Genomic DNA, 16,200 nt, shown 5'->3' with positions numbered 1-16,200 from the left:
AATACAAGCGGTATGTAATATGTAAGCCTTTAAGCTTTACCTAATGGGTAAGATATGTTATAGGGAATATGTTTCATGGTAATAATTTAGCTGTCTAAAAATGTTTTAATTTATGTACTGTAAACTGTACAGTGGTATAGCTAATAAATCAAGCTGTCAAGCTAAACTGCTTCTTATATAAAATTTGTCACTGCAAGTATACACTTCTATATACCTGGTTATGCAAATTAGATGACATTATTCTGGTGATTTAAAAACAGGCAGACTTGACAAAAAAGAAGTTTGGAAAATAAATGTTGATACATTATATGTAATGGCATCTGACGTACCGTAACATATTATACTAATTGGGGTGTCTCAGATTTACATACTATGTTTCATCTAATCCTGAGACCCCTGGGTTGCATTGGGCAAACAGAATCCATCTGTTTCCTAGTTGCTCAAATTCTACATAGTTCACTCTGTATTGAATAATTATGTCATTTAAATTGCTGTGAAATATGTTTCAAATATGAAAAATAAAGCTTTAATAAGCTGGTTGTCCAAAAAGAAACTTAAACATAATGGGTCACTATTATAATAGACATTGCTGAATATTCAGTTTCTCTTGTCAATTTCCATATGTAGAAGAACCGAATATTCTTTGAATGTCCATTATAAAACATACTTACAACTTATCCTTGCTGGATGACAGTTGGTTTAAATGCAAACTTGCTGCAGCAATTAATCTACCTGTAGAATGTATTCTACATACTGATCCCTTTTATTGCTGCGCCAAGAACATATTGAAATTGAAAACCTGTCATGACAGATGATAGAAATGTTACATTGGTGAATATCTTTTAGAAACTGAATAATCCTTATGCTGCATGGTATACTACAGTCCAGGCTTTGATGTGATATCATGACTCATGGAGAAATGTTATGTAGTAAAAAAAGACATTTATATTTTGGTAGCAGTGTTTGATATTTGATATTTTAGTGTTTTCAAATGAGTACACTTTAATTGGAGAAGTCATTATTTGCATTCTGATGCTCTTTAAGTGCATGTGTGGCCTTTAAGGTGGGGGGAAGGGTAAGCAATTCTAGTGACCCGTTCTGGCATGCCCTTTACTAAAAATGGGACAGACATTAGCTCAGACATTTCAATACTACTTTTTTGTTTATTCCTCTGTTTTTCTAACAGAGTTGGACTCCAGCTCAGTTTAGGAGCAGCAGGGGGGATGGGATTGTTGTTGTTTTATCTCAGCGTGTTGCTCTCTCATTTCCTCTCCCTCGCTGGCTTGTATGAATAAATGTTGATTATCAGAGTACTACCTGCAACAAATATTCAGTATATAAACTTTGCATTCTGTGGCAAAAAAAGCTCAGTATTCTGTTTAACATGATTTAATGCTTAGCATTATCCCCTCCAGAAATGAAGTCTGAATGCATTTTTCATGCCGAAGGTTAACATGGAGTGACAGGTTCATATAAGGATTAGTGTCATAAAACATCACATCATAGAAAGAGACCACAGAGTTTTTACATAATTATGTCCCTGTGTATATCACCCATGTTTTCACTTTCAGATTCAGGTTGGGGGGAGAATATTTGTAATAATATATGAACAATTTCTCTATACTGGATTTCATGTTCTTTGGCATTATTCAGGTTTTTTGTATACACTGATACACAAATCAGAATCCACCCAGCATAACAGTTCCCTAATGACTTATCAGTAGGGAGGTAGAACTAATTCCTCTAATTGGTGATTTCTGACCACAGAATAATGTCCCACCTGTCTGAATATGTCACGATTTATATTGTAACATGTGGTCAACTCTACGACACTACAAAGAGGTCAAATGTTACTCTATGAGCTCAGAAGCCTGCTGGTTTAATCTTTCACCTGATCTTTCGTCTCACACACCCGCTGTCCCAGGTCTAAAGCAGTCATTGATTAGACTGGTTCAAGGAAAATGCATTGCAGCTGGTTTCAAGGTCCATATATAAATGTGAGGGTTATACTGCATTTGTATCAAAGCGCTGATAATTAAACAATGCAGAGGAATTAGAAATAGCTGATACAGTGGATATGAAACTTCTACACACCCCTGTGATGCAAAAGAATGAGGCAAAGCTAAATCATGTCAGATCTTTTTCCAGTTTTAATGTAACCTATAATGTGAACAATTCAATTGAAAAACAAACTGAAATCTTCGAGGGGTAAAAATTAAAAATAAACACCTTAAAATAACCTGGTTGCATAAGTGTGCACACCCTCTTATAACTGGGGAAGTGGCTGTGTTCAGAATTAACCAATCACATTCACAATTCATGTTCAATAGAAGTCATTACACACTTGCCATCATTTAAAGTTACTATAACTAATCACAAATAAAGTTCAGCTGTTTTCCTGACATTTTCTTAGTTGCATCTCAGAGCAAAAGCCATGGTCCGCAAAGAGCATCAGAGGGATCTCACTGTTGAAAGATATCAGTCAGGAGAAGGGTACAAAATGGTTTCCAAAGCATTAGCTATACAATGGAACACAGTAAAGACAGTCATCATCAAGTGGAGAAAATATGGCACAACAGAGACATTACCAAGAACTGGACGTCCCTCCAAAATTGATGAAAAGACAAGAATAAAACTTGTCAGGGAGGCTTACAAGAGGCCTACAGCAACATTAAAGGAACTGCAGGAATTTATGGCAAGTACTGGCTGTGTGCTACATCTGACAACAATCTCCCTTATTCTTCATATGAATGGGCTATGGGGTAGGGTGGCAAGACGGAAGCCTTTTCTTACAAAGAAAAACATCCAAGCCTGGCTGAAGTTTGCAAAAACAAACAAAGTCCCCCAAAAGCACGTGGGAAACTGAGTTATGATCTGATGAAACCAAGGTTGAACTTTTTGGCCATTATTCCAAAAGGTATGTTTGGCGCAAAAACAACTCTGCACATCACCCAAAGAACACCATACCCACCGTGAAGCATGGTGGTGGCAGCATCATGCTTTGGGGCTGTTTTTCTTCAGCTGGAACTGGGTCCTTATTCAGGGTGGAGGGAATTATGAACTGTTTCAAATACCAGGCAATTTTGGCACAAATCCTTTAGCCGTCCATTAGAAAGCTGAAGATGAAGAGGAAGTTCACCTTACAGCACGACATCGACCCAAAGCACACGTCCAAATCCACAAAAGCCTGGCTTCACCAGAAGAAGATTAATGTTTTGGAATGGCTCAGCCAGAGCCCAGACCTGAATCCAACTGAACATCTGTGGGGTGATCTGAAGAGGGCTGTGCACAGGAGATGTCCTCGCAATCTGAAAGATTTGAAGCGATTTGGCAAAGAGGAGTCAAGATGTGCCATGCTAATAGACCCCTACCCAAAAAGACTGAGTGTTGTAATAAAATCAAAAGGTGCTTTAACAAAGTATTTGTTTAAGGGTGTGCACACTTATGTAACCAGGTTATTGTGAGTTTTTTATTATTCCCCCTCAAAGATTTCAGTTTGTTTTTCAATTGAATTGTTAATGTTAAAGGTCACATTAAAGGTGGAAAAAGTTCTGACATGAGTTATCTTTGTTTCATTCTTTTACATCACAAGAACCTGGCATTTTAACAGGGAGTGAATACTTTTTATATCCACTGTAAATAGACGAAAAGCTGTGCAGTTTTATTTGATGAATGACTTCACTGACTGGTGCTCCACAGCAATGCTCTATATTCTGTCCAAAGGAGGAAGCAGACCTCCAAAAGTTGACATTGGCTTCAAGGTACTGTACTGACATGATTGAATAAATTGCTGCTGAAGGATACAATGTGTTGAGCCAAGTGTATTGTTCTAGGTTTGCCAGACCTGGTTCCTGATCCAAACTATGTGCAGGCATCCACGTACATCCAGAGGGCTCACATGTACTCTCTCCGCTGTGCTGCAGAGGAGAAATGCTTGGCAAGGTAAGAGATAACTGTCTGTTTTTGCTTTGAATCACAAGATCATATAATAATGTTACTCATAGCCACTCTGCATACCTTCATGACATGAAAGATTATCACCACTTTTTTTAAGCCAGTACACACATTCTGAAGAACAGTCTGTCTCTTCCAGTTAGAACAGATTGAAAGATTCCATTTACCAGGGCTGCCCAACCCTTTTCCAGCAGAACAACCAACCTGTAGGATTTGTCTTCAAGCCCAGTTGTGACTAACCTGATTTAGCCTTTTATCTAGCTAATTATCAGAATCAATGTCTAGACAGGGGTTGGAGAGAAAATTCACAAGAACAGTGTTGTGCAGCCCTGGAATGTGCCATATTAGGGAATTTTCAGCCTAAATGTCTAAGCTGTTGATATTTCCCATATCAGACTGTTTTAGCCATCGGCTTGGTAAATTTAAAGAGATTATGTAAGTAGCGTATTGGGTGGAGTAACTGACCAGTAGCCGAAAAGTTGCTAGAATAAATAAAGCCAGCAAAGTGAAAATGGTGTTTTACTCTCCATTGGCAGGGCAGTTAACCCTAACGGCTTCCCAGGTCTTTATGTAAATGTCTTAATAATAAAAAATATATAATAATTCTGATGCTCATTATGAATAATGCAATTTCTGTTTTGGCAGTGTGGTTTGAAGTGGTATTTACAAATGTTTGTCCTCAATTTCCCCTTTTCATATAAATAAATCGAAAATGGGTTTTTACCGACATGTGTCTGGCCACATTTCCAAGAAGAGGCTTTGAAACACTTTATTTGAAGGGGTGTGCATAAGAGTCACATGACTCTGGCAAGATACTGTCTTAGCCATGACATGACACATGAAGGAATCATTATGAACATTTATGAATGTTGTCATTGGGTGTCATTCGGTTGATTATGTCATTTTTTATGCAAGGTTGACTTTGTTTGGGATGTCTTCCTTATGACAACTTGACATTAACTGAGACAACATCACCTGTCAATGTCTTTGTTATGACAACTTGATATTAACCACGACAACATTAGATTAGATTCAACTTTATTGTAATTGAACAAGTACAGTACAATGAAATTGAAGGAGTAGGGTAGCATGTGCAACTGAAATGTAGGGATAGCAGCAATGAGGTTCCCGAGGTAGACATGTACCTGTAACAGCTGGAAACTTTGCAAGGCAGTGTCCGAGTCCAGTAGTACAAAGGGTGGGTGTGGTTAGTGATGGGTCACCTAGCTCAGCAGGGTTACAGCAGATGGAAAGAAAGTGTTCCTGAGCCTGCTGGTGCGGGAATGAAGAGACCTGTACCACCTGCCTGATGGAAGGAGGGCAAACAGTTTGTGGCATGGATGTGAAGGGTCTCTGATGATGCTGCACACCCTGTGCAGACACCGCTTGTGCTGGAGGTCTACGATGGCCGGGAGCTGGGTACCAGTGATGTGCTGGGCGGTTTACACCACCCGTTGCAGGGCCTTCCAGTCGGCTACGGCGCAACAGCCAAACCATGCTGTGGCGTAGTTAGTCAGAAACATAACCTGTCATGAACATGTCATCGCAGGCCTGATTATCAAACTTGAAGAAACTATTCTGATTTATGTGTTAGCATTAAATACAAATGTCATATGTGGTTGGTTTTGACATTGATTGTCATGAGACCATTATAATTGTGTCATGAATATTTTCCTTGACCTCAACTACAGTGGTACAATTTGGACTTGTCATAAAGATGTCATGACATGTTATAACACTGTCAAATGCATTCATAACAGTGTCATGAACATTTTTCTTGACCTCAAGTTAAGTGGTACAAATTGGACTTGTCATTAAGATGTCATGACGTGTTATAACACTGTCAAAGGCATTCATAACAGTGACATGAATATTTGTCTTGATCTCAGGTACATTGATACAATTTGGACTTGTCATTAAGATGTAATTAAATCTGTCAAATGCTTTTAAATACCTTAACAAAAGCAAGACATTTCCTTTATTGTTCTTGCACAACTAATGTTTCCTAAAAATAAATACTTTCAACAATCCTACTTTGGTAACACTTTGCGTGTACATGAACAACCATTAACAAATGCAGTAGTTATCTTGAATGAACATTGATGAACAATGATGAACAAGACATGAACAAACAATGATAACCCTTACTTTATTAATGGTTTAAAAATGCATTAAATAATAGAGTGTAGTGTCATTTGTTCATGTCTTGGACACAGGAACATTTTTTGTAAGAACACACAGTTTGTACTGTAAATTTTTAAGGTTGATACAGGACATCCATTCATGTACAGTACTTAGTTCTTTGCATGAACAATAGCCTAAGTAATATAAACTATTCTAAATATGATTAGATTAAAAACATTATTTATAAAGTAGGCTAGATTGTGATAATTCGAACAAATTTCCTTCATGTTAACACAAATAGAACATGGCTGAGCAAGTTAGCAAAGTGCTACCCGGAACTGATAAACACTTGAATGGAGCTAGCATACAGCTAACTGGAGCCAGTTAATAATCAACCAAAGCCAGCTAAAAACAAGGAATTAGCTAATCGTCAATGATCCAAACACCTGCGTGTTCTGGATATTATCTCTTGAATAATGTATATTACTTAGCCTATTGTTCATGCAAACCACTAGTTACATGTATGGATGTCCTGCATTAACATTAACAAAATTACAGTACAAAATATGTTCCTGCAAAAAACTTTGATATTAACTTGACTTATTTTTTCACATCATGGAAAAGTCTGCTCAAGACATTATTATAATGGTGTATGGCTAACCAGTGGTGCCACTCCATCATTTTGAGGTGAATCTTCAGTGACTCACGTGTGCAATTCTCTATTTACTGTCATGTTGTCATAAAAAGACACTGACAGTCTCAGTTGTCTCAGTTAAGGTCAAGTTTTCATAACAAAGACATTGACAGGATATTTTGTCTCAGTTAATGTCAAGTTGTCTTAACAAAGACATCCCAAACAATGTCAACCTTGCATAAAAAATTACATAATCAACAAAATGACACCTAATTACAACATTCATAAACATTCAAAATTATTCCTTCATGTGTCATGTCATGGTTATGACAGTATCATGACTGTTTCATGTCACTCTTATGCACAAATAAAGTGTTACCAAGGTTTTTAAATTTTTATTCAGTTAAGCTGCATTATTTCCCATTTGGGACTCAATACACAGTAAAACAATAATAACCTAAAAATCTCCTTGGGAACTGTCCGTAAATGGTTCTCTGAGAGGCTAAGTCAACGGCCACAGAACACACCTCGGCACTGACCCAGGATGGGACGGGTACAGTAGAGTTACCCAGAGTGCCAAAAGGCATAGCATGAGTGTTACGGCAGTGGACTGTGTTGTCCCAATGGCTCTGTTGTTGTTACAGTATGCCTTCCCATCTCAAGCACAACCATTCCTCGAAGCCCTCTGTTATTTCCTCTCAGTGTTCACAGCAATCATGGATTTTTTTTGTGAAATGTGCCTGCGATACACTCTGATGTCAACAATAGTCATAAGATGAATACCCAAGGTCTTTCCTGATACTTTGAAGTGCATGTTATTATTTTCATTTTTTTAATATTAGATGTGTTGGATCTCTCTGCACATAATATGCCTGTCCGCTACAAAGCTGTCTTTGCTATAAGATTTGTAACATGTGCGCTAAGCTATGTACAATAATCACTGTACTCTGTAGTTTGAATTATTTATCAACATGCTCCTTCCCTCCAGCTTTTTTCAAGCCTGCTCAATTCTGTCTAGTTCCAGGAACACACTGTGAGACCGTGGTATTAAAAACTGACTGGAACAACCCTTGGGAGACTAGTTCTCTGTAGCCATCTGTACTTTCCTTCGCTCACTGCTGTTCCTTACTTTGTTTTCGTCTCCCCACAGCACTGCCTACAGCGCTGAGACTACAGACTATGACGTCAGAGTATTGCTTCGATTCCCACAGAGGGTTAAGAACCAGGGGACAGCCGACTTCCTGCCCAACCGACCCCGACACACCTGGGAGTGGCATAGCTGCCATCAGTGAGTAACCAGATTCTCCCTTATAATAAACAACTGGTTGATATTCTAGGAGGAACAAGAGTCTTCCCTAAAACAAACAACTGGTTGATATTCTAGGAGGAACCAGAGTCTTCCCTAAAACAAACAACTGGTTGATATTCTAGAAGTGATCTAGTTTCTCCCCTATAATAAAGTACTTGTTGATATTCATCTTTAATATCCATCTTTGTATGCTAAACTGTAAGATATTTGCTTTTGAGGATGAATCATTTTTGTGTTCAAGTAACACTTAATGCTTGCTGGATAGTATATTTGGGTTGAAATACTTTGGTTAAGAGAGGTCAACACGTTCACATTCACTTTTTTAGGCGGGTGACATCATGGCTTTACTTCATACAGTCTGTCATGACATCATTGATATGTTTGGACGCCTTCTGCCCAGCATTTCTGTATGACCTCACATTCCACAACGACTTCTGGGTTCCAACAAGTGTCTTGCTTTCCTTACAAATCCTCAGCTCTGTGGAATGCTGCCTGCCCATTAGCAAATTGGCAAGGCCTCTATATGCCTGGCCAGTGGTAATAGACTAGATCCATTTTCCTGTCAATCTGTGCTGTTGCATCATGGGCCTGGTTCTTGGTACCTCATACAGTATGTATTTGGGTTAGTGGAACAGCACAGATCACAGTTACAAAGGATGCTTGTGTAGAAAAAAGAACAACTTTGGCCCAGATTCTCACAATAAATATTATTAAATTTTGCCTCGCAAGTAAATACTTCAAGGGCTGTCAGAGTTGAATCATCAACTCCAATGTGCACAAATATGTTTCATAACATTGTCTAACATTTTTGAAAATCCACAGACAATTTCCAGAATAATCATCTATACACCAAACATACAATGCTTTGTAACTGTGAGGTTAATAATGAAGTGTACTTTTAAGTTTGCTAATTTGTGCTAACCATTCCTTGACAAAACCCAGTCAATGTCATTATTCTTGTAAGGATGAAAAACGTCTTGTAGCCTATTTTGAATCCTGTAGGTTACAGTAACGTTTGTTGACAAAGTGACTTTGGAGTGGTTATGGACTGGTTCTGATCAACATTTGTGGGTCCAGTTGTTGCCAGGAACCGCTCAGCATTAATACCTGTCCTCTCCCATATTTATCCTGGATTCACCTTGCTCTGTCTGTGATGTGCTAGGAGGTAATTTGACAAATCTGTGACATCATTTGAATAGAGAAATAGAGCTCAGATATCCTGGTTGTTTATAGATGTCAAATAAAGATGTATAGATGTAAAATAAAGTATCAGAGTCTACCTTGCTGGTAATGATAGAGAACGTCACGTAATATAATCTTTAGAAGTTGTGTAGCACTCGAGTCCATGACTCTGACTTGACCTTGAGATGTAATTCTCAAGACTTGTGAGTCGACTGGCTCATGACGAGCGGAGACTCTGACTTGGACTCTGACTGATCTCATACCCGCATGCAGACAGATACTTGAAACCACCGAGCCTGTCAAACATATGGTGAGGAGATTCACTGATGAAGCCATTGGGGAGCTTAAGCACTGTTATTAGACCACAGCTTGGGACATATTCAAGGAAATCAATCGCGACATTCTCAGCTACACTGACAGGGTCATATTCTACATCGAGGTTTTGAGAAAATTTGCATCCCATCCCAAATCTTTGTATCCTGCAGCAACAACAAGCCATGGTCCACTGGAAAGCTTATAGGCCTCTGTGTCAAAAAGGAGGAACTCAAAAGCGGTATTCTTCATAGTGAAGCCCACAGGCATCTGGCCACTCCTGGAGGCCTTCAGCTGGGTCATTGCATTAAGGATTTTGTAATTTAGTCTTGTGGCGGCCCTCAGAATGACGTCTCGTCTATCGAAGTGGGCCCCGTCCGAAAATTAGTGAAGAACACTGGCCTATAGGGAGTCCAAGGAAAAGCTTCAATCAGGAATTAATGGAGCCAAACACATGTTTAGAATCAGGCTGCTCATCTGTCTGGAAAAGCATTGGGCAGATTATCAATTACCCATCCCCTCCATCAATGTCTGATTTGGGCCTGAGTCTTACCAAAGCAGCTGCAAACTGCAACACATTTTGCGACCCATATCAGCTGCCACCTGCCCTTCATCAAGGTCCCACATGACTCCAAGGCAAGGCAGCTCGCAGAAATAATCTTCACTGACCCCTCATGCACAAGTCACTCACTATTCCCGAAATGATCCTCTGGCAGGTTGAGGGCAGGCAGGCAGGCAGTACAGGTCACCACCAAGACATCCTGCCACCTGGACAGATTCTTTTTCCTGTGGCCCTCCACAACCAGCCATTATTCCCATAGAAACTAATCAGACGGCGCTTAACATTTACATGTTAAAGTGACATTTCGGTCCACTTGCACCGACGAGTTCTCACCCTTACTCTTGTCTAATGATCAGACAGTAGCCTACAAATGTCTGTGGTTGGACTTCTGATGATGCACATGCTGAAGTTCACGCCATTTTCCTTCTCTTTATCTCTATGTAACACAAGTGTACAGTGACCCCTGACTTGAGTTGAAAGACCATGGCTACTGTTTGTCTAGGTGCTATGTGATAAGTTGCTGGGCTTCCTGTAGTTTGGTTTGGAACGAAAATGCCAGGAATCCACTAAATATCACATTCTCCTGCCTGGATGCATGGTAAAATCCCACACTGGGCTGCAATATATTCTATCCCTAGAATAATTTCTGTTGCATTGCGACATCAGTTATAATGAGTATAATGGGTATAAAGTGCAAAGTGGGTTTGGAATGTTTTGTGTATTAGGATATTCCAAGGACCAACCACCAAGAACGTGTTGTTCAATAACCCCGAAAAGTTTCAACAACTTTGCTTTGATAACGTTGTTCTTAGATTCAATACTGTGGGAGTCAATTCTTTTTTTGAAGTTGTTAATTACATTTTTATCTTAATGAAAGGGACTAAAGTTAGCATCAAACATTCTGACAGTATGTTTCACCTTACTTTTGTTTTTTAATTGCTGTGCCCTCTGTGTTTGTTCTTGCGTCAGTTCAAGCAACACATTATGTTTATTTTGATTGTACTGTAGTTTCACAGTGAACAAAGAAATGTTGACAGCCCTGTTAAGCCTAAATGGTAATGTCCTTACTCTTGCCTGCTAGCTACTAAAGACTGCTAACTTTACTTAACGCATATCTCGTTCCAGGGACTCAAAACGACAAGAGGCAATCTACCAATCACTTTGTATCATGAATATTAACATATTATTATTTGGGGTGGGTTTTTTGGGGGAATCCTCCGGTCTGGTACATGTTTGGCTTTTGACAAAGGAACGTGTAGCAATTATAACTAGGATATACAGTAATTGGGCTAGAGGTAATTACCTCATGTTCTATGACTAGGAGATTGTAACATTTATTTATGATATTACAATACAAGTTGTAGATCCCACAAAATTAAGTTGAATCCTGAATCCTGCCTGTAATGTTTTAAAACTACATTTAAAATAATGTCTCCTCCTGCCTTTCCTATAAGGAACAATATCGGAATATTAACAGCTAGTCCGTTTGGGGTGGGGGGAACACTACTGAGTGAGTATGAGGACACTACCCATCAATGCAAACTGATAGACAGAGCATTCAGGATGTTTAAATTGGGACATTTTCAGGCACTCTGAACAAGTTTGTAGAAAAACTAAATTGAAACATTAACTTGGCAGATGTCTTCTGGTCATTTATTATTGTATTTATGCTATTAGTACAGTGGAAATCTTATATTCGGAACCTTTTTCTCAAAAACCTTGCCTAAAATGAAATATGTTCTGTTGCCCTGGTCACTGAACAGCTTTTCAGAAGCATTTTTCAGTTTGGTCACAGTTGGACTGAGATTAAAAGCCATTCTTTAGACTATTCACTGTATTTCGGCCCTCTCACTTATTTCCTCCTTCTACATTCTCTCTTCCAAAAGTACATTTTCTCTAGTTGACATAGTCACAGGGGAAATCCAGGATTCAAACGGTGAGTGAAGGAACCCTCCAATCCAGACAGCTCTAGACCCATTGACTCCTTGTCTGTCTCCCTCTCTGTCTGTTCCCATGTCTGTCTCCCTCTCTGTCTGTTCCAATGTCTGTTCCCATGTTTGTTCCCATGTCTGTCTCCCTCTCTGTCTGTTCCAATGTCTGTTCCCATGTCTGTCTCCCTGTCTGTCTCCCTGTCTGTCTCCCTGTCTGTCTCCCTGTCTGTTCCCATGTCTGTTCCCATGTCTGTTCCCCTGTCTGTCACCCTGACTGTCACCCTGTCTGTCACCCTGTCTGTCACCCTGTCTGTTCCCATGTCTGTTCCCATGTCTGTTCCCATGTCTGTCTCCCTGTCTCTCACCCTCTCTGTCTCCCTGTCTGTCTCCCTGTCTGTTCCCATGTCTGTTCCCATGTCTGTTCCCATGTCTGTCTCCCTGTCTGTCTCCCTGTCTGTTCCCATGTCTGTTCCCATGTCTGTCACCCTGTCTGTTCCCCTGTCTGTCTCCCTGTCTGTCACCCTGTCTGTTCCCATGTCTGTCACCCTGTCTGTCACCCTGTCTGTCACCCTGTCTGTTCCCATGTCTGTCTCCCTGTCTGTCACCCTGTCTGTCACCCTCTCTGTCTCCCTGTCTGTCTCCCTGTCTGTCTCCCTGTCTGTTCCCCTGTCTGTCTCCCTGTCTGTCACCCTCTCATCAAGAGATAACAATTGCAAGGCTTCAATCTAATTTCAAACCCATAGACAGAAAGTGCACCAAACTCCGGCCTCAAAACCCCTTCCCATGACATATACCCATCCTTGCCCGCAGGCACACATACTGTATACACACACACACACTGTATACACACACACACCAGATACAGTTTTGCAGGGAGCTGCCTTCTCAGAATACAGTGGGAAGGGTGTAGCCATGTGAATTCCTTTGAATTTTTTTGGCAAATTCCTTGTTTAATTGGTGCACATTCACATTGGGGAATATTATGGTGTAGCTTTTAGCCTGCGGAAACACACTATTCCTCACTGGAGTCGAGCTGTTTACCATCTCCAGCTGCTATGGAAATAATTATTTCTTCTTTCAATTGTCACTTGCTCCATTGGTGGAAATTACCTGTCTGTGTTTCCTTCCAAGCATCCATTCAATATTTAACCACAAAGCCTGTAAAAAGTAGTAGCTATGGTAAAACAAGGAAATGATTATTAGTTAAACAGACTCCTACTGACTGAACTTGATCCAGCTCTTACCCCACTTGAATTAAGTTTTTAATAAAACACAGACAAACAAAAAACAAACAAACGCTTAGTGTCCGGCTTCTGGAACTGGTGAATTTCAGTAAAAATAGTTAAAAAGGGTGATTCATTCTGTCAATTAGCAATAGGACACAAAGTGCCGGTGAGATGAATTGCCAGGTTGACAACACACTCCAGTTTTTTAGCTATTAGATGCTGTGTTTGCAGTTCAGATGATGACTGTAATGGGAAATTTAACTTGGCTGAAATACAAGGCCATTACTGCATCTGGGTATCGAGATACAATACGTTTTATCTGCCACACTGACATTTTTTCCAAATGGCAGTAGACAAAATGAGCCTTCTTTTTCACAATGTGATAATGTATGTAATGTATATGTAAAACTATACCTTGTTTCCCACTTGTATTCTCAGTCTGAAAAGCATGCTTAAGGTTAAAAGCATCAGTATGTGTGTCATTTGTTTGTGTAAATAGGATATTCACATGCTGGTGTTCAGAGTGCAACAGTTAGTGGCCAGCCCTCTCAGGTCACTTCCGGGCACTTACTCTTTGTCCACTTTCCAGCTACAACTGGTGCTAAGTTATCACTGTGAATTATTTGAGACGAACCAGTACAAGCGGCACGCTGGGCTCAGAGTGGTGAACCTCATTTCACATTCTGATGACATGATTTGTTCTAATGGGTTTCTAGGCTAGTGGTAGCGAACGCAGCCATTCCAAAGCTGTAGAAGCTGTGTAAACAACCACAATGCACTTAGGTCATTCCAACAAATGTGGTTGCTTTGACAAAGTTGACGGTGAATAGTATTTATCCAATGCAATTAGTGACACATTTATGTCTGTGCCTTGTTTTTCGTCTGTCTTGTTGGACAAACAATGTTTCTGATTAAACTAGTAAAAATCTGAGCATAATCTGTTGTGTTATTCATTTTTTATATTCCTGCATGTATTTTAGATGTGTCCTGTATGGTTTCATGCAGTTTGTTGCTGTCCATCAAACATATTGAAGAAATAACATTATCCCTCTGCTGAGCCTGCTCACAGCTATTTGATGTTGCCAGAGTTAAAGAATGCTACTTTGAATCTCCTTTGACCATATAGGCAGATTATTGTTTTTTATGTTGGTTAAATACTTGCTGTGTTTTTATGACTCAGATGTTTTTAAACTCAGATGTTCAGAAGCATGAGGCAGAGATGCAGACTACACCATCAGTCCAATCAAATTCGACCATTGTGTGAGAAGTATAAAGGGAGGAAGCACTTTAGCAGCAGATAAGATATAAAAGTTAGTGTGGACAAGCTGCGAAGCCCACTCTGTAAAGTGCATATAGACACCAGATAAATGTGCACACCATGAGCGGACGTGTGGAAGCTTCTGGGACTGTAACGAAAGCGAATGTTATTCCTCTAAAGGTCAGAGAAAATACAGATGATTTATTTATACCCAGCTATATAGTATGTTCCACAAAGCATGACTTTGGCAGTTCATTATAAAGAAGGCTGAATTTCCAGCACAGCTTGCAAACTGTGATGAGCATGAGCATGATTACCAGAGAAACACAAAATTAAACAAATACCCCATCTAATGTTCCTTTGAAAGACTAGTGATAGTATCTAACCTTTTTGTAGCATTCACTATCTAAGATCTCTAATAGGTGGCAATCTGATGGAGAATTACTTTGACCTGTACAGCTTGGGAAAACATTTCTGACAAAAACTCCTCAGTTCTTTTTTTCAGTGGTTGTATTTTTAAGGTGTGGCCGGCCTCTGAGTATGTAGTGTAGTTAGAATCTAAGCCGATCATGACGGCCCTCATCTGAACTCTGTAATGCCTGATCCTGCTTTTCAGTGAGGAAAAAATGCCACACAGTAACAGCATACTCCATCTCAGGGTGAATGTGTTACATTAATTCCGAGACATATCGAACAAGATTCGAGACTAGCGTTTTATTTTCTCTCTCGTAATGTAAATATGCGCAATGTCTCATATACAGTATGTTTGTTGTTTTGACAAGGAACATGCCCCTCAATTTAAAATAATGGAATATCCCCACAAATTTTATGATTCATAACAGGGCAAGTCATTTGGGACTTTTGAATAGCATGTTGAAAGAAAGTAGACTTCTTTTTTGGCTCAATTCATGTTAAGAAAAGTTGTTGTATCATTTGCATATTTAGACACATGGATATTTTTGCTAAATTCCATACACTTTCAATGATAAACACTTTCAATTGACCCAATATCACGTAAAAAAAAACATAATTGGTTTGCTCTTCACCATATGGATGTGTGGTCGCACGTCATACCAAGATCAAGATTCCTATCCAAGAAAGATTATTTATAGCAATGGGTGTGTAAGGGATTAGAAATCAATTTCCAAGCAATTCAAAGTACATCATTCCACTGTCATAAAAATTATCTACAAATGGAGAAAATTCCAGATCACTGGCAATCTGCATAATAACTGCATACCAACTGTAAAGCATTAAGGCAGTAGTATTATAGTTGCTTTGCGGCATCTGAAACTTGCCATCATCAACCATGAATTCTATACTGTACCAGAGAAGTCTTGAGAATGTGAGGTTATCAGTTACAAAGCCAACCGAAACAAGGGACAATGATCCAAAATCCACAAGCAAAGTTACAGAATGGCTCACAAAGAACAATTGGAAGGTTATGGAATGGTTGAGTCAAAGCCCAGAACTCAATCGTATTGAAGTGCTGTGGGGGGATATGAAGCCCAAGAACATGACACAGTTGAACAAGTGCTGTTAAAAAGATTTGGCAAAAATTCCTCCCAGTCAATTTATGAGACTGACTGACAGTTACAAGAAATGGCTATATGATGCTATTTCTGCCAAAGAGGGCAACGGCACCTGTTGAATCTAGGTGTTTGAATGTTTCTGCACTATGAAAATGCATTTCTGGAGTTGAAGTGAA

The 16,200-nt window shown here is 39.5% G+C and overlaps 1 protein-coding gene across 2 annotated transcripts in view; it reads left to right on the top strand.

Annotated features, from left to right (window-relative positions):
* The window catches only part of loxl1 (lysyl oxidase-like 1), a 36,543-nt gene that overhangs the window by 8,441 nt on the left and 11,902 nt on the right, over positions 1–16,200 (top strand). For both annotated transcript variants that reach the window (XM_010878642.5, XM_020051530.3), the window contains exons 2-3: positions 3,834–3,942; positions 7,863–8,000. In XM_010878642.5, the coding sequence (XP_010876944.1) occupies positions 3,834–3,942; positions 7,863–8,000 (247 nt within the window). The remainder of the gene's footprint in view (positions 1–3,833; positions 3,943–7,862; positions 8,001–16,200) is intronic.

The sequence above is a fragment of the Esox lucius genome, chromosome 2 (genome assembly GCF_011004845.1).
Source record: "Esox lucius isolate fEsoLuc1 chromosome 2, fEsoLuc1.pri, whole genome shotgun sequence".
Classification (NCBI taxonomy): Eukaryota; Metazoa; Chordata; class Actinopteri; order Esociformes; family Esocidae; genus Esox; species Esox lucius.
The sequence above is the reverse complement of the archived record's forward strand: the minus strand, read 5'-3'. Positions and strand labels throughout refer to the sequence as shown.